The sequence below is a fragment of the Cyrtonyx montezumae genome, unplaced genomic scaffold (genome assembly GCF_038088225.1).
Source record: "Cyrtonyx montezumae isolate F1298 unplaced genomic scaffold, pur_monq_1.0 scaffold_0, whole genome shotgun sequence".
NCBI lineage: Eukaryota > Metazoa > Chordata > Aves > Galliformes > Odontophoridae > Cyrtonyx > Cyrtonyx montezumae.
In genome coordinates, this window is record NW_027071824.1 from 47,775,213 (window position 1) to 47,797,374 (window position 22,162).

The 22,162-nt window shown below is 38.8% G+C and overlaps 1 protein-coding gene across 1 annotated transcript in view; it reads left to right on the forward strand.

The window, feature by feature from the left end:
• Positions 1-868: 868 nt before the first annotated feature.
• The window catches only part of FAM184A (family with sequence similarity 184 member A), a 61,872-nt gene continuing 40,578 nt past the window's right edge, over positions 869-22,162 (forward strand). The window contains exons 1-3 of the mRNA XM_065734443.1: positions 869-1,033; positions 18,670-19,524; positions 21,167-21,302. Of these exons, the coding sequence (XP_065590515.1) occupies positions 869-1,033; positions 18,670-19,524; positions 21,167-21,302 (1,156 nt within the window). The remainder of the gene's footprint in view (positions 1,034-18,669; positions 19,525-21,166; positions 21,303-22,162) is intronic.

Sequence of the window (22,162 nt, forward strand, 5' to 3'; positions counted from 1 at the left end):
ATTTACCATTTTTATACTTGTCTGCCCATAGAGAATCCATGCAAAAAAAGATCAGTGCAGAAGCTGCTAATCTAGAAATCCAACATGTCCAACCACATTAATGTATTTATGTTCTCCCAAGGCCAGAGCCTAGAAAAGAGGCACTAAATTGTTAAACACGGTGGCTGTTCTCCAGAGGTGCATAGGATGGAAATGGAAGAAGAGAGCAGTCATCTCCACACTAAAACTTATCCTAAATTTGGCTGTGAATTCCTCACTCATCCCATTAGCTCAGGGGTCTATATCCACAGTTTGCAATTGTCCATAGGAAAAGTGCCTTCCACTCTCACCCCGCTGGGTCACTGTGGGAACCTGAAGTAATTGTGCGGCCATGTACTTATCCAACTGGCTTCAATTGGACGTTACTCCTCCCAACCAACTACTCCAAGTGCTGGACGCAGACTTTACAACACGGCCCGAGAGCCGGGAGCCGCGGGGGGGCGGGCGCTCGTCGGGAGGCGCGCAGCTGCGGGCGGGGCTGCCGAGTGACGCGATCTGCGCGGCGTAAACAGCGCGGCGGCAGCTCGGGAGCGGCCCGGCGGCCGGGTACGGACGCCGGCTCTCTCGCTCGTCCGCCGGCAGGGCGGGCTGCCCCGGAGCTGGGCGGTCTCCTTGCCTGGTGCCGGGTGGGAGGGGCGGAGGAGCCGGCGCGGGGGGGCCGGTGCTGCTTGTCGCGGCGGACCCCCGCGGTGGTGATGCCGCAGCCCCCCGCCCACTGAGGGACTGCGCGCGGCGGCCGCGGCCGGGGGGGTTCGGGCGGCTGTTGGCGGCCTCGTGGCGGCTTCCCGGAGCGGCGGATGCCGAGCGTCGGCGGGGGCAGGCGGTGAAGATGGCGACCCCGGGGATGAGCTGGCAGCAGCAGCACGGCTACGGCGGCGGCTCCGCGCCCGGAGCGGGGAAATTCGGCTCCGGCTCTGCCCCGCCGGGACTGGGCGCCGAGCACAGCCCGGACCTGCACTTCAAAATGAGCAAGAAGATCGCCCAGCTCACCAAGGTGAGAGAGCCCTCGCCTCTGGGCAGCGGCGGGATGCCGCGCTCTGCCGCCTCAGTTTTTTTTTTTTTCCCTTCTTGTTTTTCTTCCCCCCCCACCCCCCCCGTTTGGTCGTTGTGAAGGGGAGAGGTGCTGCCCCTCGCTTCGCCTCGCCACCTGGGCTCAGCCTCGCTGCGGGGAGCTCATCTCCTGGGCTTGGTTCTTCCAGCGAAGCGATGCCCCCTCCTCGGCGGCATAATGCGGCCGGGCCTGGCACAGCACGGCTTCACTGCACTGCCCGGCACTGCCTTGCCCTGCTGGCTGCCCCCATCCCGGCGTGGGGAGCTGGGGAAGGGAGGTGATGCTGACCGCAGCCCTGCGGAGCCGCCTCCCATCAGCTCTGTCCGGGCTCACTTCGGTGCGGTCAGGTATCGCGGTCAGCCCATTATTGGTAGGCTGATGTTTGCTGCTTATGGGAAAGCGAGTCTGTTTTCTAGTCTTTCATAACCTATTCTCTGTGTCTTGTTAAATAGGAGTGGTGCTTGCTGTCCTTTCGCTGAAGAGTGGCGTTTGCATTTAAGGTGTTGACAAAAGTCTCAAATGCCTTAGGTGGCATGAAATGTGACCATACCTTGAACCCTGTATTGCTGACTTAACAGTTTTCCTAATAGCATCTCCACTATAGGAAGTACAGTGTATCTGTTGAAGATTGTAGTAAAACTGGAAAATGTTCTAAAAACGTATTATTAAGGCTGGTAGGCCTCATGATTCTGACCTGATTTACAATGTAAATGTAAATCTAAAATGTGATAGAAAATCATAAAAAGTGAAAGAAAGAAAACTGTTGTGGTGTAATCTCTCTTGTATGATGTTCGAGGCATAACTGAATGCTGTTACTTAGGAAATGAAAGTCCTATTGTGTTTGTTAAAGAGAATACAGAAGAAGCAACTGTCAATAATAACAGTAGTTAAAGCATCTGGAGGTATCTTTAAAAGCTCTGTGGGGGAATGCTGGCATTCTCCAAGTGTACGCTAAAATGGATGAAGGTGACATTTCGTTGGAACTACAAGTAGAGAGAATGAAGAATGCTGGCAATCACCCAGTGGAGGCATCGTTCATATTTATGCACAGCTGAAGTGATCAGTGAAATAGCATTTACTGTGCAGCACTGTGCACCTTACATTATTGGAAAACTGATGACTGAGGGATATTCTGGCTTCGCTTTACGTTCGGAATCCAATGTCTCAATATATAAACTTCAGTCAAATTAAAATTTTAATCTTTTAAGAAGAAAGCTGGAGTTAAAATCAGTTAAAGGATTACTGTGGTTTTGGTCCATATGCAACACGGGTTTTGAATGGAAGTATTAAAGGTATTGCTACAGACTTGTGTTTCTTGAAAGGTGAAACAAGCACCTGGAGAGGATTAATGTATTTTAGATTCACCATAAGACCAGCTACATATGCAAATTCTTTCAGATAGCAGTTTTTACTGCTACGTGTCCTTTGACATCTTTCCCTTTCTTTCTCTAGGAATTACCCAGCAGTTTTTAGCTGATTTCAGCAACAGAGTTCCATTTCTGATGTGAAATCATGTGTGTATACCCATGAGTTCCACATCACTGGACACGTGTGCTGTTTTGTGAGTTACTGTATGTCATGGCTGAGAAGAGTGTGAGTTAAATGGGGATGTAAATGCATGGTGCTGGAGTACCTTGAACTTTTGTGTTGAAAGGCTAGAAATTGAGTACTGTGCCTCATTCATAAGATCTTTTGTGATCTGTAATAGAGTTCTTTTAACATTCTAAAGATTTTGTGCATGCCTGTCCTGGTGAAGATTTCAGAATGTTGCAAATAGAAGCTACAAGTGGCCTTCTGGTTATGCATTTAAATAACTGTAAGTTAGTTGTGATTGTACTAGGATCTTTTAGGTGAGTTAGGCTTTTGTAGGATTGGAATCTCACATTTGTTTACCTGACTTGCAGATTCCAGTGAGATTTTACTTTGCGTGTTTCAACTCTGTTTTTAAGGTTTAGGGGGGAAACTTGTGACTTCTGCTGATCTTGTGAACTGAAGGTCTCGACTGAAGAACCATATTTTTAGACTTAAAATAGGATGTGTAATAAAAATACTCCTCTTGTACCTAATGCAACAGCAAAATAACAAATTCAAAGATTACAGTTAAAAGTATTCTAAAGCATTAACTTCACTGAGGTAGAGGTAGTGATTTTTGATGTTTTTGTAGTTAGAGGGTCCTGGTATTTCTGCTTATTACTTGACCTTTCAGAGATGGAGGCTTAGAAGGGAGAAAGGAAGGGAAAAAAAAAAGTTCAGAATTGTATTTTACTGAGAAGATTTATCCTGAAGAAGTTTCCAACCTGCTCTGGGACATGAAGCCTGTGAAAGGAACCCAGCTGCATGGGTAAAAAATAAACATGATACTTAATTTCCATAATTTCCATAAATAAGACTTAACTGTCAGAAGAGTTATTTTACTTCTCAGAAGCTTTGTGGAAATAAGCTATCCAAATTGAATGATGCAAAAAGAGACGTAAGAGTACTTCTGTGAAGGTCTTTTGGCCAAATTCTGCTGTTCTTGCTCTGTCGGATGCTTACTTGCTTATGTGTATATAATTACTTTTAAGTACTCTAGGCACTTCTTAATATTTTTCTCGAATTTTGTAATATCTTTGTATAACACTCCTGTGCCCTCCAGCTGTTTCTCCCCTCTCATCTGCCCTTTTTTTTGATTTTCATACTTACCAATGGATTCAGAACTGGAATCAAATGTTCTATCTGATCAAAACAAAACCACCAACACAGTATAGTGAAAGGAAATTTAAATACATAGGGGCATAGTTAACTTAACTGGGCAGCTTGTGTCTTCTGAGAAAAGAAATGTGACTCAGTACTTTTTCCAATCCATGCTTAGCTTTTACTATGAGCTGTCAGTAGTAATAGAAGAAAATGCTTTCCCCATAGGAAATGGAGGTCATTCATGAAGTGAATATAACATCTCAAAATTAGATTCCCTATGGTATATTTTCACATTACTTATAGAGAATCTAATGTTTTGGTCAGAACTACATGAGAATACAAAGAAATTGGTGAGTTTTGTTTTAATCAGTAACTTGGGGTGAGGCAAAGCGAAGTGCAATTCTGTTTCACTGAGCATCCTTCTGAAATGCTTAACTGTAATTTTACTCTTGAAATAAATATAACTTGATGTAACTTTAATATGCTTAACTCACAGGGGAAGGTAAAACAAGTCAGTAGTTAGAAATGCAGCTTTAAAAAAAATAACATGATGCTCCATGTCATGTTTAAAAACTGCGGAAATTGTAACTGAAGCAATTTTAGGACCTCTTCTTTAGGATAAGCTCCTTATTTTACATGTTTTGAAAGATCTGTGTACCAGTATGGGGATAAAGTAGCATCTGACACCGAAGATTAAAGCCAAAAAGAAGTAAGCCGTGATTATGAGATTGCATATATGTGTTTGTACTACTATGTGCTGAAGTGCTAATGCAGTGTTGTATTATGCTTGCAGCAGATGAAAATATGTGTATGTATATTTTATTACTTTGCATAAGACAGCTGGAATAGGAAACAAAAATTAAGTTGCTGCTTTGGTCCTGTCAGTATGGGTGAGGGGATTCATTTTCACAATTGCTTAAAGAATACAAGTTCAAGGGACTTGTTGGCTTGTTTTGGTGCTTTTTTCCCCTCAGTTTTTATGTTCCAATTTTCAGATTGTACGCTTCTAATTGAGAAGTTCACGTCTTAAATTTATACACAATCTGTTTTGCAAGCTTTGTGATGCCAACACAAATTATGGACATTAATGAAATAATTTAGATGATCCACTCTTGCATTATGTTATGAGAATCTTGAATGTTGAGTTGGTTGCAGAAATTTTAGATGAACTGAAAAGTCTGTAAGTGCAATACAGGTGCACTACAGTGATAGTTCCTATTAAGCTGGTCAGTTTAATAATAAGAAGAAAAAAAATCAGCAAAACTCATGTTTTCCCTTGATACATGCCTAGAGCAGGATAGTTAAATTCTGGGATGATTCCAGAAAAGATAAAATAGTAAACAAACTAGATTTTGGGACTCTTGAGACTAGAGTTCTGTTTTGAATTCTGCTGTCAGCTTCTTGAATAATATTTGGGAAGTAGTTTTCTTCTTTGTTTTCCACTCTGTCATCCTGGTTTAAAGAGACATTCCTAGCAAATAGATTCTAATACTCAGCATAGCATTTTTCTTGGTCATGTAACTGTATGTAGATTTTTCCGAATATCTACCATTTGTTTCCATGGAAACTACAACAGATGCAAAGAGCAGAATAACACTGATAGAGCAAATTCTCAGCTACAAAACAGTGTTTTTCAGTGTAGTCACCGTCATTAGCTATGCATTTTTACCAGCAATGAAGACAGTGTCTGTGTGCCATGCTCATAAAAATCTGCACCAGCAGTGGTGACCCACTCTTTCACAACTGCTATGATAGCATAATTGTTGGGAAAACATTGCACATACACTCCATCTTTTATTGACTCAAACAGGTGGATGTCAGGAGGCACCAAATATAGACTATATGGTGAGTGTAGGATGATAGTGCAGCAGAGATTGGCCCTGTGTATCACCGTCTTCAAACTGGTATGTGGATTGACGCTATTGTGTTCCAAGAGAAAAAAGGTTGTCTTCTCCTCTGGCCTGAGTTCAAGCCTTCAGCTTAGTCTGCATCGTGATGTAGAGGTCAGGATTGATGACTTGTCTGGGCTCCAGGAAATCTGGAAGGTTTGTTCCTATCTCAGAAGACACTCCGTCTCACTTTTCCTACTGGGAGCTGCATCTTCAACTTTTTCTTTCGTGGGGAATTCACTTGTCATTCCATGAATTGCCATTTTGACTTGGACTCGTAGTGGTGTCACCAGTCTTATCACTGGTAATTATGTGATCCAGGAAGCTGTCACCTTCAGCCACACTGGCTCAGTAGGTCCAGACAAACATGCATATGTTATTCTTTCTGTTCCTGTGTGTGAATTTGTGGGATCTACTTGTCACAAACTTTGTGATATTCCAATTTTGCTACTATGATTTTTCAATGCATTGAAGTAGCTCTTTGGTTCTGTACGCAGTTCTCTGGTTGTAATCTGCTGATTTTTGCAAGTGAGCTCATTGCAACACTCTTCAATTGGTGGTGTGACAGCTGTGCTTGGTCATTCAGAATGTGGCTTGTCTTTCATGTTGCTCTTGTCACTGCTGAAATGTACCACCCACCACCTCACTGTGCTCACCTCTGCTGTTGGGTCTCCATAAACCTTCAGCAAGTGCTGATGAATGTCAGTGTTTGCAATTGTTTCAGCGTGGAGGAGTTTAATGAAATGCCCTTCCTTTATACTCACTTCTGTGTCAGACACCGTTCTGTCAGACTGTCCCTCTGCTGCCATCTGTCACATAGCAGCAAAATATACTGGAATCTTGGGGGGAATGTTCAACCTCTGCTGCCATGCCATCAATGTACACCTCTGATATTGTGGGCCAACATAACGTAATGTTTATTTTGAAGAGTAAATAACAGAATTTATAATCTTTAATTCACGTTTGTGCTTCTTATTGTGTGAACTTTTTGGCCTGAAAGGTTAGAGATCTCCATCCCTCAGCTATCACAGAATGCAGTGCTATTACAGTAGCTGTAGGATTTAGCTCATTGATGATAGATTGTATTTCTAGTGAAACTTCGTCAGTTTTTATTTGAAATTATTCAACTTCAATAAACAAAATAACTAAATCTCGCACAGAAGCTTTATAATATGTAGGTTTATATGGGAATTTAAAAGAGCTCTTAAAAATAGAGAAGTAATGAGAATCTAAAAGAGCCTCCAGAACTGTTTTGACATTAGCTGTCATCATGTGGTAGCTGATGCCAATAACAGTTTTCAAAAAACTCGTTTTTCATTTTTTTAAGCAACCTTATGTCATCTCTCCAATGTTTGTTAACACTGGCAGTAGGCCAGTGTTTGCTTACAGCTCTAGCATTGCATGAAAAAGACTGAAATTTCATAGAGTGTGATTTGACTACAGATTTGAATTTCAACGTTTGCATTTGTTTCCAGTCAGTAATGTGGGAAGAGATGTTATGTTAGGATAAGTTTTTCTTTAACTATGATAGTTTAAGGACAAAGATGTAACTGTGTAGAAATTCCTCAGACTTTAAAAGCAGAAGTTATTAGCTTTATCATCATACTTTATTTTTGAAGCACTTAAGAATTGCTTTAAAGCAACCTTACTGGTGTCATTGTTGTCTGGTTGGTTGTTTTTTTTTTTTTTTGGGGGGGCGGGGGGGGAGATTTGGAGGCCTCAAAGTCTCTTGTGAAGATCCTACATGGAGAACGTCACTCTTAGAGTTAACAACATGGAGCGAGGAGGCATGGGGAGATTTGTTGCCTAGTTTTTTCATTCTGTTGGCAGACTTATTTATCAGTGAATCTCTATATAGTGCTGTGAAATCAGCTGTGCACATTTCTTGGCTCATACAAGGCTGGCAGTGGTAAGCAAGACTTGTGTACTCTTCTATGATATCATCAATGGCATACCAGTAACCAAAGGCACTACATTCCAAAAATAACGCGAAGAAACAAAAGTAGCCTGAAGCAGGTAATCATCTTGCCCTATTTAATGCTTCTTCTGTTTTTGTTTCTTTGTTTCTTTACATGGGCTTTTTTAATTGCATTTAGAGGCCAGTACAGAACAGCCTTTTACTTAGGTAGTCACTTGGTCAGGTTCAAAATGGCAACCTTTACAGATAAATACTGTTGAAAAAGTTCACAAAATCCTTTTTGTTCAAAATGCTCTTGCTAAATGAAATACAACCTTTAAGCTAGTATAAGAAGTATGGGGTGATGGAGGTAAAAAATTTTTTTAGTTTTCTTTTTATATGGTGAAAGAAATGGTTCCAGCCTGTTTCCTTTAGTTTACAGTTCAGGTTTCTAGAAAATAATGTGTTAAGAAAGCAGGTGTGCTGTAATCCAGGGTTTGTTAATTGAATGATGTTTTTGCTCATGATGTGAGTGAAAGCTGTAACTTTTAGCAAAGGGTATGGCTGGGACTGCCTTCTCAGATCTAATGTTTTTCCAGTGTGAAAGCTGATATGTTTGGATAGCTTGTACTGAAATGTACTACAGTAATCTCTTAAGACTGTCTTTTGTCATTTTAAAATTTGAGAAATGAAATTGGTGATATTCTAGCAATAAGGAATAGATAAAAGAACTTGAAATAAGTTGTTGTTTTTATTTTTCTGTGCTCTGTTTTAGTAAATGTAGGCTTCCCTTCCAAAAAGCCTTTTTGATTTTATCTTATGGCAATAAGACGTGCTTCTAAGCTACCCATGTATTTCTTTCCAGTGTTAACCTGTATTGCCAGTGTAGCAATATATTCTACTTATATTACTTATTTTAAAGTTATATACATCATATAGAGAGAGACATGTACATTCATATTGTGCTACTAAGTAGTGAAACTTAATTTGAAAATTTTGAGACATTATTTTGGTTGAGTTGTTAACTAGTTTTGCCAAACTGTATCAAACTGTATAGTGTTTACTTATAGTAAATTTAGTTCTTATGGCATAAAAACCAGTCAGCCTCTTTTCTTTTCAAAAGCACATTACTTTTTGTTTTATGCTGAGAGATGTTACGTAGATTTAAGTGCCAAAAATGGGCCCAAAACAGACTGGAATCTGACAATAAGATCTGTATTTGTGCTCTTTGAGCTGATCTGGAAACAACACTGTCTTCATTCACTCTAATCCTTGGATTCTTGTCTTGCATTTTGTTTCATGCTCTGTTTCATACTTTGTCACGTGTATATCATCATTCATAATTTGGTGTACTGAGTATATTCTGCCTCACCTCTGGATATCTAAAGCATAACTGTATTCATGTTCGTGCAGGCTTTGCCACTTACTGTATTCTGTGTAAGCACAGAGCCTGAAGCAAACTTAAACAATACAAAGCAGTAGAAATTACCATTTCATCCTGAGTATCAACTCACAGCTGCTACAGTCCAAACTTCAGATTATACTTTATGGTTACCTGCTTAATATAACTTTTTCTTTAATGTCACTTATTTTATACACAAGTACACACACGCACACATTTGTGTGTGTATTTTTAATGGGCCTAACTTCCCTGATCCTGTGAGAAATGTAATTATTTGCTTTCAGAAAATGTAGCTTGGCAAAGTTGGAGGCAGTAGTAACACGTCCTCTCACAGGACGATTTTGGAAAGGTGAAATAAACGTGCCTACAACAAGTTTTGGTGAATATGGCCTCTTAAAATCTTGTTGGTGTCCTGGCTGATGTGCCATGTTGGGCTCTAGATTTGCTAGTAATTCAACTCTTCTCAAGCATAGAAAAGGAATTCTTACAGGCTTTTACAGAAAAAGGATACTTGTTTAAGTGTAATGAAAGAATGTTATCTTGTCTGGAAAGCATAGAACCCAGTATCTTGGCAAATAATTCAGAGTAGTATCAAGCTTATCTACAATAACTGATTTTATTTAATAATATTAGTCACGGAATGTCGATATAGGTATTTTAGTGAGGTCAGGCTGTATGCGCTTCTCTTGGAGACTTGGTAGCCCGTGTGACACTCAGCCTGTCGGTTGTGTCGGAACCATCTTCTGCTCGTTGTTTCGGTCTGTTCCCGCGGGAGCGTGCGTAACCAGCCTCGTACTGTCCGCGGTACTGAACACAGGGCTCGGCTCGGGTCGCCAGCCTGTTGCTGTCCGTGGTGCTGAGAACTGGGCTGCGTCATCAATTTAACTTTGCTGCCAGTGACTTCAGGGGTGAATCATTTTTATCTGTTGTTACGCAGACAGCTAAATTACCCTGTTACCTCTGTAGAGACTAAACTTAAAATACTAGACTTATCAAACGTTTTATGTAGTCTATGCCATGGGCTATACCATTGATTACACTGACTGCTATGAAAAAAAGTGCAGTGAATTATTTACTTCAACCTTATTGCTTGGCAGTCGCTTCTCCAAAAGAATAACAGAAAGATGAGAAAGTGAAACTGAAAACTGACACTGATATTTTTCCATGAATTCTGTTGATTAGCAAAATAAGGTATGTTCACAGAATTACAGAACGGTAGGGATTAGGGACCTCCAGCGACCATCTAGTCCAGCCTCCATCAAAGCAGCTCCCTAGCTCAGGTTGCACAGGTAGGCATCCAGGCAGGTTTTAAACATCTCCAGAAAAAGACTCCATCACCTCCTTGGGCAGCCTGTGCCAGTGCTTCGTCACCACGCACATTTGTGTGGAGCTTTCTATGCTTCAGTTTGTGGCCAATTGTCCTATTGCCACATACTGCAGAAAAGAGTCCAGCCTCATCCCTTGGCCTCCTGCACCTTAGATATTTGGATCAGATCCCCTCTGAGTCTTGTTTTTTCAAGGCTGAACAGACCTAGGTTGCTCACCTTTCCTCATAAAGGAGCTGTTCCATGCCCTTTACCATCTTTGTAGCCCTCTGCTGGACTCTTTTGAGGAGATCCCTGTCTTTTTTTGTACTGGGAAGCCCAGAACTGGACGCAGTACTCCAGGTGAGGCCTCACCAGGGCATAGTAGAGGGGGAGGATCACCTCCCTTGACCTGCTTGCCGTGCTCTTTTTAATGCATCACGGGATACTATTGGCTTTCCTGGGCACCAGGCCAACCTTCCATCTACTAGGACACCAAGGGCCTTCTCATCAGAGCTCACTTTCCATCAGGTCACCCCCCAACCTGTACCAGTGCATGCAGTTATTCTTCCCTAGGCACATTACTCGACACTTGCTGTCATTAAACTTCATCTAGTTCCTTTCTGCCCAGCTCTCCAGCCTGTCCAGGTCTCACTGAATGGAAGCACAGCCTTCCAGCATGTCAGCCATTTCTTCCAGCTTTGTATCATCAGCAAACTTTCTGAAGGTGGACTCTATCCCCTCATCAGGGTCATTGATAAAGATGTTAGAGAATATTTAAGTGAACAGCAGTATTCATACTATCAAAATTCTAAAAGATGGGTTCAGCTTTGAGTTCCTAAAGTTAATGTAGGAAATATTCTATACAAAACTTTGATTTATTTCAGGATATAAACTTCATCTAAGTTTTCTGAAAGAATTGCATTCTTACCCTATAAGGAATTTAGAAAGTTAGGTGTCTTGTCAGATTTAATAAAGGAAAACTGTCTGTTTCTGAAAGTTGCACAAAGTCTGTTAGATTCAGAATACCTTGTAGCTCTCAAAAGAAATGAGGAAGTTGCATCTTGAGGTTGCATAATGCTTTAAAAAGTTATTTTCATGATTAATCAAAAAAAAAGGTATTTACTTTTTTATTTTTGGAAGCTTTGAACTTGATATCATTCTGCATGTGTTTTCGTTTGTTTTGCCAATGGCAAACTAATGCTATTTACTGAATGCAAAGTCAGCTGCTCATCTCTGAGAACTTTTCTGTGCCTTGCTTCAGAGTCCAAATAAGCCACAAATAGATGTAAAACAGACATACTAGCTTAAATTCCCCTAGGGATTTCTATACCTGAAAGGTTTTGTTCAATTATGCAAATATGAAAGAGAAAATCCATAAGAAAATGAAGCTCAGTGACTAAAGCTTAACTCGGAGCAGTCCTTTGGCCTGTCTTGTTTTCCTTGCAGTGTGGTCTAATCATATAGCAGATGTGTCAGCCATATTCTCGTTAGATGATTAGAGGGTAAATGTGTTTCTTTCTCACCAGGAGGCAGATTGCAGAATTTGTGCATCTGTCACTGAATCTTTTTTACTGTTGTTGGTGCTGCAGTATGCTTCTCAAGGCTTAACTATCTTAGCAAATTGCCTAGAGCTAATTGTGATTTGTGATGGTTGTGTCTGACATAACTTGATGGGCAGAGGTTAACATTTCAGAACCAAAAAGGGTCTTTAATTGGATGTTGTTGGCAACAATTCTGTGCCTTGCTCAGCCCAAGGACACAGAGTTGAAGTAACAAATATATGCTTAAGTAGTCTATAACAGGAACAAATAGTTTATTCTACTTGTATGCATAATGAACACCTAAATTAATCTTGTTCGTTAGAGGGCAGTTAAAGACTACATTTGCAAGTCTGTCCTTTTGTCACAATGGAATTATCTGTCCTTTTTGATCAAATTTTGTGTTCTTATCTGTGAAAATAAGCACGCTTGAAATCACTTGATTAGTTTGACTATCTAATTCATGAATCTAATTTTTTTGCATACCCAATTGAGAATTAATATATAGCTGGTCTTTTTTTTCGGTGTTTGTCTTCATAAATAGTGAGTTACCTGTTGAGAATCCCGGGAGGCTGGGACTGATACTGAAACAGGTGAATTTCCTGTCAGTTATACCTTCATGTAATTCATATCTTCCTCATGCTTCTTTTCTGAAGAAAACTGCATTGCTTTCAAACAGAAACTGTGTAGTACAGGTGACTGCCTAGCCTATTTTTAGCTTAATAATTAGGCAACTGGAAAAGAGAGGAAGTTGCATTCACTGTATATTTCAGTTCCCGGTATGTCATGTATAGAATGGGAAAGTGGGGTATTGATTAGAGGGCTTCAGCTCATTTTATGTCTATCTGGAGTACAGTATAGTATTAACAGGTAAGCTGCATTGGAAAGAAGTTTCATAAGAGTTTTATAAGGCAGCTTGTATTGCTTTTCTTGCAGATGTTGAGAAAGGACTGAAAACATGGCCAGTTTTCTGTTGTGTTTTGTTTGTTATTGGAGTAGAAAGTCAGTTCAGTTCTTAGTAATCACAAATTCCCTTGCACTTAATACTTTGGTATCAAGTCCATTATTCCTTTTTGCTTCTTTTTTGCAGTGTTTATCTTCAAGGATTTTTTTCTTCTGTTATTGTTCACTAATATCACTAAAGTTTCATTTTAATGACACTGCATTTAATTTGTTGAAATATCTTCGTAGCATCCTAGTGTGTGTTATATTCTGATACTGGAATTGAAGACTACCTAAAATATAAGAGGTATATTAGGAACTTGTTGGAAACCCCATGGCAAATTAACAACAGGAAATATTTAAATTTGTGATTTAAATATTTTGTGATTTCCTGTCAAAAAAAAAAGAAACATTTATGAAATACACTTTGCTTTGTTGGTACATATATACAGCAAGGTTTTGGTAGTGGGGAGGGGGGATCAGGAGTAGCCTCTGAGCAAAGTCCAGCAGCTACCCCACGTCAGATCAAAGCTGGCTCCAGAAGTGTCAGGATGCTGGTCCAATGTGAGCAATGAGCAGATTTAAGGAAGGGGAAGAACTGCTGTGCAATAGCAGATGGGAAAGAGGAATGAGAACATGAGAGCGTATCAGCCCTGAAGTCAGCGGAACCATGCAGAAGGAGGGAAGGAAGTGCGCCAAGTGTGCAGCCCATGGAGAGGCCCATAGTGGAGCAGGCTGTCCACCTGTCGCCCATGGGCACTGTGTGGAGCAAATCTCCACATGCAGCCCACGGAGGGACCCCGCAGTGCAACAGTGGATGTGGCCCAAAGGAGTCCACAACCCAGGGAGAGTCCCTGTGGGAGCAGGCCCTGGGCCAAAGTTGCAGCCTATGGAGAGGAGCTCACAGTAGGGCAGGAAGACTCCATGGGAGCAGTGAGGTCCTGAAGGATGGACTCCATGACATGGAGCTGTATTGGAGCAGTACTGGAAGAGCTTCAGCACATGGGAAGCTCATGTGGTATCTGTTTGGGAGGAACAGCATCCCATGGCTATGACTCCATGCTACAGCAGGGGTAGAGAGTGACCATGGGGGAGCAGCATAGGTGAATTGTTATGGACTGACCACAGCCCCTGTTCCTTTGCCCTACTCACAAGGAGAAAATAGAAGAAGATAGGTGGGAGAAAGTGTAGAAGAGATAGTTGAGAGGAAGGTTCTATCTCATTTTTTTTCCTTACTACTCTAATCTTAACAGTAGGAAGTGAACAGCATTAGACTTTCCTGCACCTAGTCCTTTCATATAGCCTGGAAGTAGTTGATTGACACTCTGTTCTTGTCTCAACCCACAAGCTATTTCATCATGTTTTTCTTGCTTTTTTCTGTTGAGAAAGGGGAGAGAACATCTGTGTGGTAGTTTGCTGACCATCGATATTAAGCCAATGCAGAGTATTCATTGAGCTTGCCTGTATTTCATGTTTCTTATCATAAATAAGCTTTACACTTTAATGGAAGAGATGTTAATACATTTTCAAGAAGAAACAGTCTTGCCCTTAGACTTTAGATAGAAAGCATCCTCTTTAAACATGCATTATGTTTAGGGAAAGGACTTGCTGAAACTAAACAAAACCAGAAAGCTAGGTATCAAAATCATTCCTGCTTTCTTAAAACCTTTCCTGACTGTGGTAGGGGAAGAAGAGTGTGTTAATTGCTGGAGATAGTTGTGCTTAACATGTGTTTATATGTATAAAGAGTGAAATTAAAAATAAATACAAGTACGTTGCTTACTTATTTGCTGGCTAAGCTTGAAACTTTGAAAAAGTAATTAGACATGAGTAAGCTAAGATAACATTCATAATTCTACAGAAGAAAAATGTTCTGGAATCTGCATTGTAAATAGGATAGGCTTTAAAAATCTTCAGAATAATTTCTTAATGTTCTATGAATGTATTCTTTGTATATATCTTACTTGGATCATTCTCAAGCTTTCTGTAAGCTGGTGGATTACTTGTCAGTATGCCACCATTCTAGTGTTTTTTGTTTCCTGTTTCATATAAAAACAGATTTTTACAGTAGCAGTCAGAACTAGTCAATTTGGTCTGAGAGACTGAATGTGTATATAAACTGACGTGTACATCATACAGACCTGTGCGTGCCTTAAGGAAAGAGGCCTTGAGCTAATTATTTAACATGGAAGTTGCACGCAAATGGCTCTGTTTAAAAAAGGGAAACAAATTCTTGCAAGCAAATTCTTGCAATGCTTAAACGTGTTCCTTGATTTAAGATCTCCCATATTTTCTCAACTGCTACATTTGAAACAAACAAACAAAAAATGTATGCTGAAGAAATAAGGTTTCTTGATTTTCCTTTGATTGTTCTTTACTGTATCCGCTCTTAGAGATTTTCTTTGCTGCTTAGGATAGTTCTTGATGCCCAAAACTTGAATCTTCTTTGTCTGACCTAGGTGAGAAACTCTGAACACATTTACTTACATACCTTTGTATAATTAAGATCTGGAACAGTAGGAGTTAACAACTCACAATTAATGTAAATTAAATACTGTAAAAGCACAAATTTAGCAAACTGATACAATTTAAATATTCTTAGATCATTTTGTTCTTTATATTTCTCCAGTTTTTCTGTCTCTTCCACCCCTGATTACCCTCCCCCAACCTCAAAACAAAAAATGAAAATAAATGTTATTCTGACTTCTTAAGGTAATTGTATCTTCAGAAACCAAAATCAGTGAGCATTTCCATAAAAATTATTTAAATGAAAAAGCAAAGCTTGTTTATTGCATGCTTAGTTATTTAAAAATGTGGTTTCAGCTCGACCATATGTAATTAAAACAAACCAAAAATATCAGACAGCTTGTCATGATAAATATGTAGTGAAGACTAAACTCGTGATGGTAAGAGTTAATACAGAGTTAGGTTTGAAAGTGAGACAGTATAATAAGATTTTAGCCTTGATTTATATTGAAAGTAATGAAATAATGAAAGCCTGAATGATAAACTTGGGTCTTTGAAGTAAATGTCTTTGTTTGTTTTTTTTGTTGTTTTGTTTTGTTTTGTTTTTGTTTTTGTTTTGTTTAGGCTTTAGATTGTTTTCAGTCTTAGGACTTCATTTTCAGCTGGAGTAGCTTTTTTGGAGAGGTGCTGTTGGAGGGAGATGCTACAGCTGCAGACTCTGTATGTCACTTCCCTGTTTGTCATATTGTGCACCTAATGTGCTGGCCCAGTATTTATGAAGACTTGCAGTAGACCAGATGGCTAAAGAGCAAATGCTGTTTATTCCACTATTTCATTGATGTCCAAGCAATGCTGGCCTGAAGTTTTGGGCTTAAGGAGTCTTGTTATGTTGCCAGAAACACAAATGCCTGAGCTAACAAAGCATCTATGTTTACAGTATTTTCCCTAGGGAACAAAAACTCTTTGTGGTTAAAATAATTTTATTTTTCTTTCTTTTTTTTAAGTATAGATAGAAATTTTACAGACATGCATAGGTTTTGGTGTGGAGGGGCATGCATATTATGATTTTTTAAAAGGGGAGAGCAGTGTGTGTGTTAGTTTTATCAGTAACTTGGGTTTCCCCATTAAATGTTTTGACTGGAGTTGTCTCTTGATTACAATTTAAGAGAAAAATGCCACATTAAAAAATGTAACTTCAATTGTTATATGGAAAAAGCTTCGTAGATTATCTGGTGGGGTTCACTGTACGACTAGTAGTAATCCATGAGAAGGAATTAAATGTTACTATCAACTGTCTTCTTTATATATATTTTAGTAATGCATTTATAAGAATGTCATTGCAATTGTGGAGAACTTTTCTGAACCGTTTTTTTTTAACCATACAGGAAAATACTAAAAAAGCTACTATGTTTTTAATATAATAAGGAGCAGAAATTTATCTAGTAAGGACAAACTTAAATGTAACTTACCATTATTTAGTCAGCAGGCAGGGAAAAAAGGAGGAAAATGGATGCTTTACTCATTGTAAAGGAGAAGGTGATTATTCTGGATTGTAGCAGATTATATGAATTAATTTTTTGTAGCAGTATGATAATTCCTGGAAGATTTTTTTTATTATTTTCTTGTCTATATTGTAAACTTTTCTATTTGTATCCCTGCTTTCATCTGTAGGAAATAAGTAGTCCTTAGAAAAGTCTTGTTATTGTGCTACTTTCTGCATTGAACAGCTCAATTCTCATTTACATACTGATATAAAGAGTAGGTCAGGCTTGTTGATTTGTGTGTTCCAAGTCATTAATAAGTTACGCATGAACAATTTGTTGTCAGTGTAGTTTTGTTGCAGCTTAGTAAAGAGAGGTGCAGTCTTGGGGTGTTTCAAGCTGGTGGCTGAAGCATCAACACACGCTGGCAGCAGCTTTGAAGTGTATACTGAGAACAATGCACATCAGCTGGATGAGGCTAAACAAAGTGTTCTATCTCAGGGGTCCATTTGTTTAGCCTGAAATGAAGGTTTATCAGAGATATAGAATTTGTTTGTGCAGGACATGTTAGTTGTTTTCCTAAAAGGTATCAGTTCCTATTTCCGTGTTAACTTAAAAAGAGTAAACCACTCATTTGTTTTGATGCTTTCTGTGCTGCAAAATGTATTTGGCACCTAATACTTGTATTAAGGTGAATTATGCATTTTTAATTAGAAAGACATTCATTCTATCATAACTAAGTTTCTGGCGGAGCCGATGACCCAAGTGCATTAGGCAATGTAAGAATATAATATCTGTTTTGGAGCTGAACATATTTCTCAGCCAAATAGTCAAATGTTGTCCTTCAGCCACAGTTTTGAACACTGTTGTTTATATTCCATGTTGGTGCAAGAAACCAATGCTAGTGCAGAAAGAGTTCCTTAGCTTTATCACGTGGAATATAATTAAATAGTTCAGTGCTTGATTCTTGCCATAAAAAGGTCATTACTGGTTTTGTTACTAATGCTACTGTAGTTTTGTGGATTGAATCACATAGTATTTCATTAGGCTCTTATTATGCTGCTGTTTTGTAGAAGAGGTATTAAGACTTTTAGCTGACAATGTCATACTATTTTTTACAGTATGAATAGTTTCTTCAGTGGTATATTCATAAACGTGCACACGTCTGTATGTTCATGTTGACTTTTTTATTTTAAATTACAAAGTTGTGCAATTGATATACGTGATTACTCTAAAACTTTCACCCAATGTTGAGTAGTATTGTTGGCTTCACAACCAACATCAGCTGCTTAGATCCCTGGGCTCCCCAGACTGTTGTTTCTCTTGCCAGCTCCTTTTCTGTTCAGCTAACTGATTAGCTAAAAGGTTAGCAAGCTTAGGTAGCTACGAACCTCAGACTTTTGGAGGTTGGATACACAGGCTGTCTAATAGCTAAACTGACAAAAAGTGACTTGTATCTGGGCAGCCACAGGTCTGTGAAATAGAGCAACCAATGTTGTTTTAGATGCGTCTAAAACTGAATAGTTAAGAATAGTTAGTAGTTGAAAAGGAGGAAATCAAGATCTGGACTTTATTACTACTGGAAGAGAATTTGGAGCGTATATTGTTTTGTGTGTGTGTTTGTTTTCTGGCAGAAAATTTCTGTTCAAATCTAATGTTTTGTTTTTAATATGTATAATGTGCTTTTATTCCTCACTGGAATTTATAGCAACAACATGTGTATAAAGGCAAACCTTTAATCAGCAAAATTATAGGTTGAAAAATGTAGAATGCCTGTTCCACAGAATGTGTAAGATTGTAATGACTAATATAGAGTTTATACAGCCAAATTGTAAGAACATTTGGTGTCTCACTTGTATCAGGAAAACATGCCAGATTGTTGAAGTAGCAAAATGCCTAGAGTGTTTTTCATTTATTTATTTCTTATTTAGCAGTTAACCAGAATGCCTTTTCTTAGTATATTATTGTTTCATATTTGTAGGTAATATATGCTTTGAACACTAAAAATGATGAACATGAAGCTGCTATCCAAGCTCTTAAGGATGCCCATGAAGAAGAAATCCAACAAATTCTTGCAGAGACAAGGGAGAAGATCTTGCAATACAAAAGTAAAGTTGCAGAAGAAATGGATCTTAAGAGAAAGATCCAGGTTTTGGAGGAGTCACTGGAAGATCATAAAAAAATGAAACATCAGGCCTTGACAGAATTTGAAGCATATAAGGACAGAGTTGAAGACATGCAGCTTTGTGCAGAAGCCCAGCATGTCCAACGTGTAGTGACCATGTCAAGAGAAGTAGAAGAGATTAGAAAGAAATTTGAGGAGAGGCTACGAAGTTTCATACAGTTGCAGGTGCAGTATGAAAAGGACAAGCGTTCAGCTCTAGAAGACTTGAGAGCTGCGCATAGGCTTGAGATTCAAGAACTCCTGAAGACTCAACAGAATCAGAATGCAACCTTAAGTAAGGGACAAGAAAAGCTAGAGGAATTGCACAGACTAGAGCTGGAAGACTTGAATAATAAAGTTGAGGAATTGAGACTGGAAAGAAAAAAACTTATTGAGGACTATGAAGGTAAACTCAGCAAAGCACAGTCCTTCTATGAACATGAACTCGATTCATTGAAAAGATCCCAGCTTTTTACAGCTGAAAGTCTGCATGCTTGCAAAGAAAAAGAGGTGGAGCTAAGAAAAGAGTTTCAAAACCAAGAAAGTATTTTACGGAAAAATCTGGGAAAACTGAAAACTGAATTGCAAATGGTCCAGGATGAAGCTGCCAGTCTACGAGAAAAATGTCAAAAACTTCAGGTGGCTCTTAGTACAGCAGAAAACAATGTTCAGGTGAGGACAATAATACATTGTTCCAAAAATGAGTTTTTCTTTCTTTTTCCAGTTTAGGCTCTTTTTTGCCAGCCTGCTAGACTGACATGATTAAAACATATGAACTGAATTTTCTGCTACTCATAAATGTTTTTCATCCGCTCTAGGTATTTTGTTTATATTATTTAATTTTCCCAGACAGAATTAATACATATTTGTTCATATTGCAGTAGACTCTAGAAATCCCAATCATGGGAAAGTTTTTTTCTCCTTATACTAGCAAAGTGTCTTGCTTTCCACTACACATGAACAGAACTTGGTTGTTCCAGTCATATTACCCTAATGCAGTATACTGGATAGAATATTCAAAATTATTACCACTTAGGGAACAGAAAAAAAAAGTGTTGAACAAGTATGTTTTCCTTAGTTCTCCGTATAAATTTATCCATACCTCACAAAATAAAAGTTTCAGAGTGGGAAGGAGGGTGCTGGGTGCTGGTGACTGCTGATGTTTGAGTTGTTATGCTAATAAATGGAAACACTTGCTAAAAAACCTTAAAAAAAAAAAAAAAAAAAGTTGAGAAACAGCCTAATATATTTTACAGAAATATAATAGGAGGAACTTCAACTAGGATGAATATTCTATATTCAGTGCAGTTGTGATTGTGGAGATCATTGGTGATTATCTGGCATAAGCATCCAGAGTGTTAAGAACAATAGGTTTTTGGGAATAAAAAAAAAAACTTTCTGGATGTTAGCTTTATAATAAAAAGTCTTAAGTGATGGTTTTACAGCCAGTAACTGAAATGTTGCATACATTTTCAGTGTTATTTTGATTCTGAAGTTGCTGTTCAATACTCATATTTCTTGTCCATAAAGAAGGACACAACAACCCAGACATACAAAGACAGCTCTTTTGGTCAGCAGAGAGAAAGGGCAGGTATATTGTCCTTTAAGGAGAAGTTTCTCTAAAATACTGCTTGCTTTTTATAACTTTGCCTAGGCATAAAGGTATCTGTGGAGAGGCATGAATATCTCACGTTTGTCAGTTTTAGTAACTCTCAAGTTTCCAAGTAATCTTAAACATGATGATTATAGTAATTCTGGAAGCATCCAGGACTTCATTGGTTAGAGCTGAGATACCATCAATTTTTCACATTTATAATCTAATTCCAATCAATCCTTTGGACTATTTTGCTGTCTTCTTGTGTGACAGCTACAGAGTATAGTAAAAGACTCCCTTCTTCCTATAACGGATGAATACAAAACAGTCTTTTTGTCAGTCTCCCAGGGAGTCTTCTGAAAGTCCATCCCCACGCTGTCTAATTAAGGAAATTGAAAACTGCTGTAAACATGCAACATATTCCTCATTTTGAGGAACTCTGAGATATCAGAAACAAGATTTCTCAAATGGATCCTGAAAGTTTGCGTGCTGTTTATTTTTCGTATATTCTTTTTGTATATTTGAATCCTTGTCATGCCCATCTTCACGGATTTTTTTTTTTTTGGAAAAGCACATCTTGGATATGATGGTAATATTACAAGATTTCAGCTGGTGTCGAAGTAAAATTCGTTTGTCGACAGGGCTTTTCTGTACATTTTCACCTAATGCTCATCTGAATGTTATTCTATATAGTTAAATATTATACCATGTTTCCTGTAGGTTCTTCAAAAACAGCTAGATGACGTGAAGGAGGAGGAGATGTCATTGCTAAGCAAACATAAAGAAGTGGAAAGTGAGCTAGCAGCTGCCAGAGAACGCTTACAGCAGCAGGCCACCGATCTTGTTCTCAAAGCCAGTATGTATGTTAGTAATGTAGTCTAAAAAATGATCTTCATCTACTAATTCTAGCATTTCTTTTTTCTTTCAATCTTGTGGAGATTTAGCATGCCTAAGGGCCATTTAACATCCTTCATAGAAGTTTCTGACAAGCATTCTTTTATAAACTGTTTGGATATTGCATAATTTGCACTTAAGATTTTTTTTTTGTTTACACAAATACAATGTTTTACTTTGTGTGCTATGTATGTAACTTCTAGGCCTTGAAATGACTTGCATTAACTGTATGTCATGGTTTTGTGATGCTATACTTGTACAATATACTTCTGTCTTGCATCTGTGTGTTCTCCATATAATCACCAAAACGTTTTTCTTGTTTCTCCATCCTTTTTCATTTGCTTTGTGCTTTTGCTGAGGCTGTGGTACTTTGCTTTACCCCTGCTTTTAGAAGATGTGCAGCTTATTGGTTAATAAATTTGTTAAGGTTTTCTTGACTCCTCTGTGGTTATTGGCATGTGGAAAGACATATAAAATGGTTTAAGACTTGACTGTACATGTGTGGATTTTACCTCATTAGTATTATATTTGTAACAAGCTTTTTAGTGACTGGACATGGTCTTGAACTTGATTGTCTATAGTGTAGGCAGACTAAAAATATGTCCCTGGCTTATCTTTGGCCTTATTCAACTAGAATAATTATAGAAACATCCGATTATTTTCCAGAAGGTAGCAAAAGCTCAGGGGCCCTTCGCAAGTGTCTATTTGGATGATATCACCTCCTTTTGAGGGCTGAGATGTTGCCAGACTGGTCCAGTCTGTCATAGAGATAGGAAATAACTTCCCAGCATTAACTTGCAAATACTGTAAGGTTACAGATGG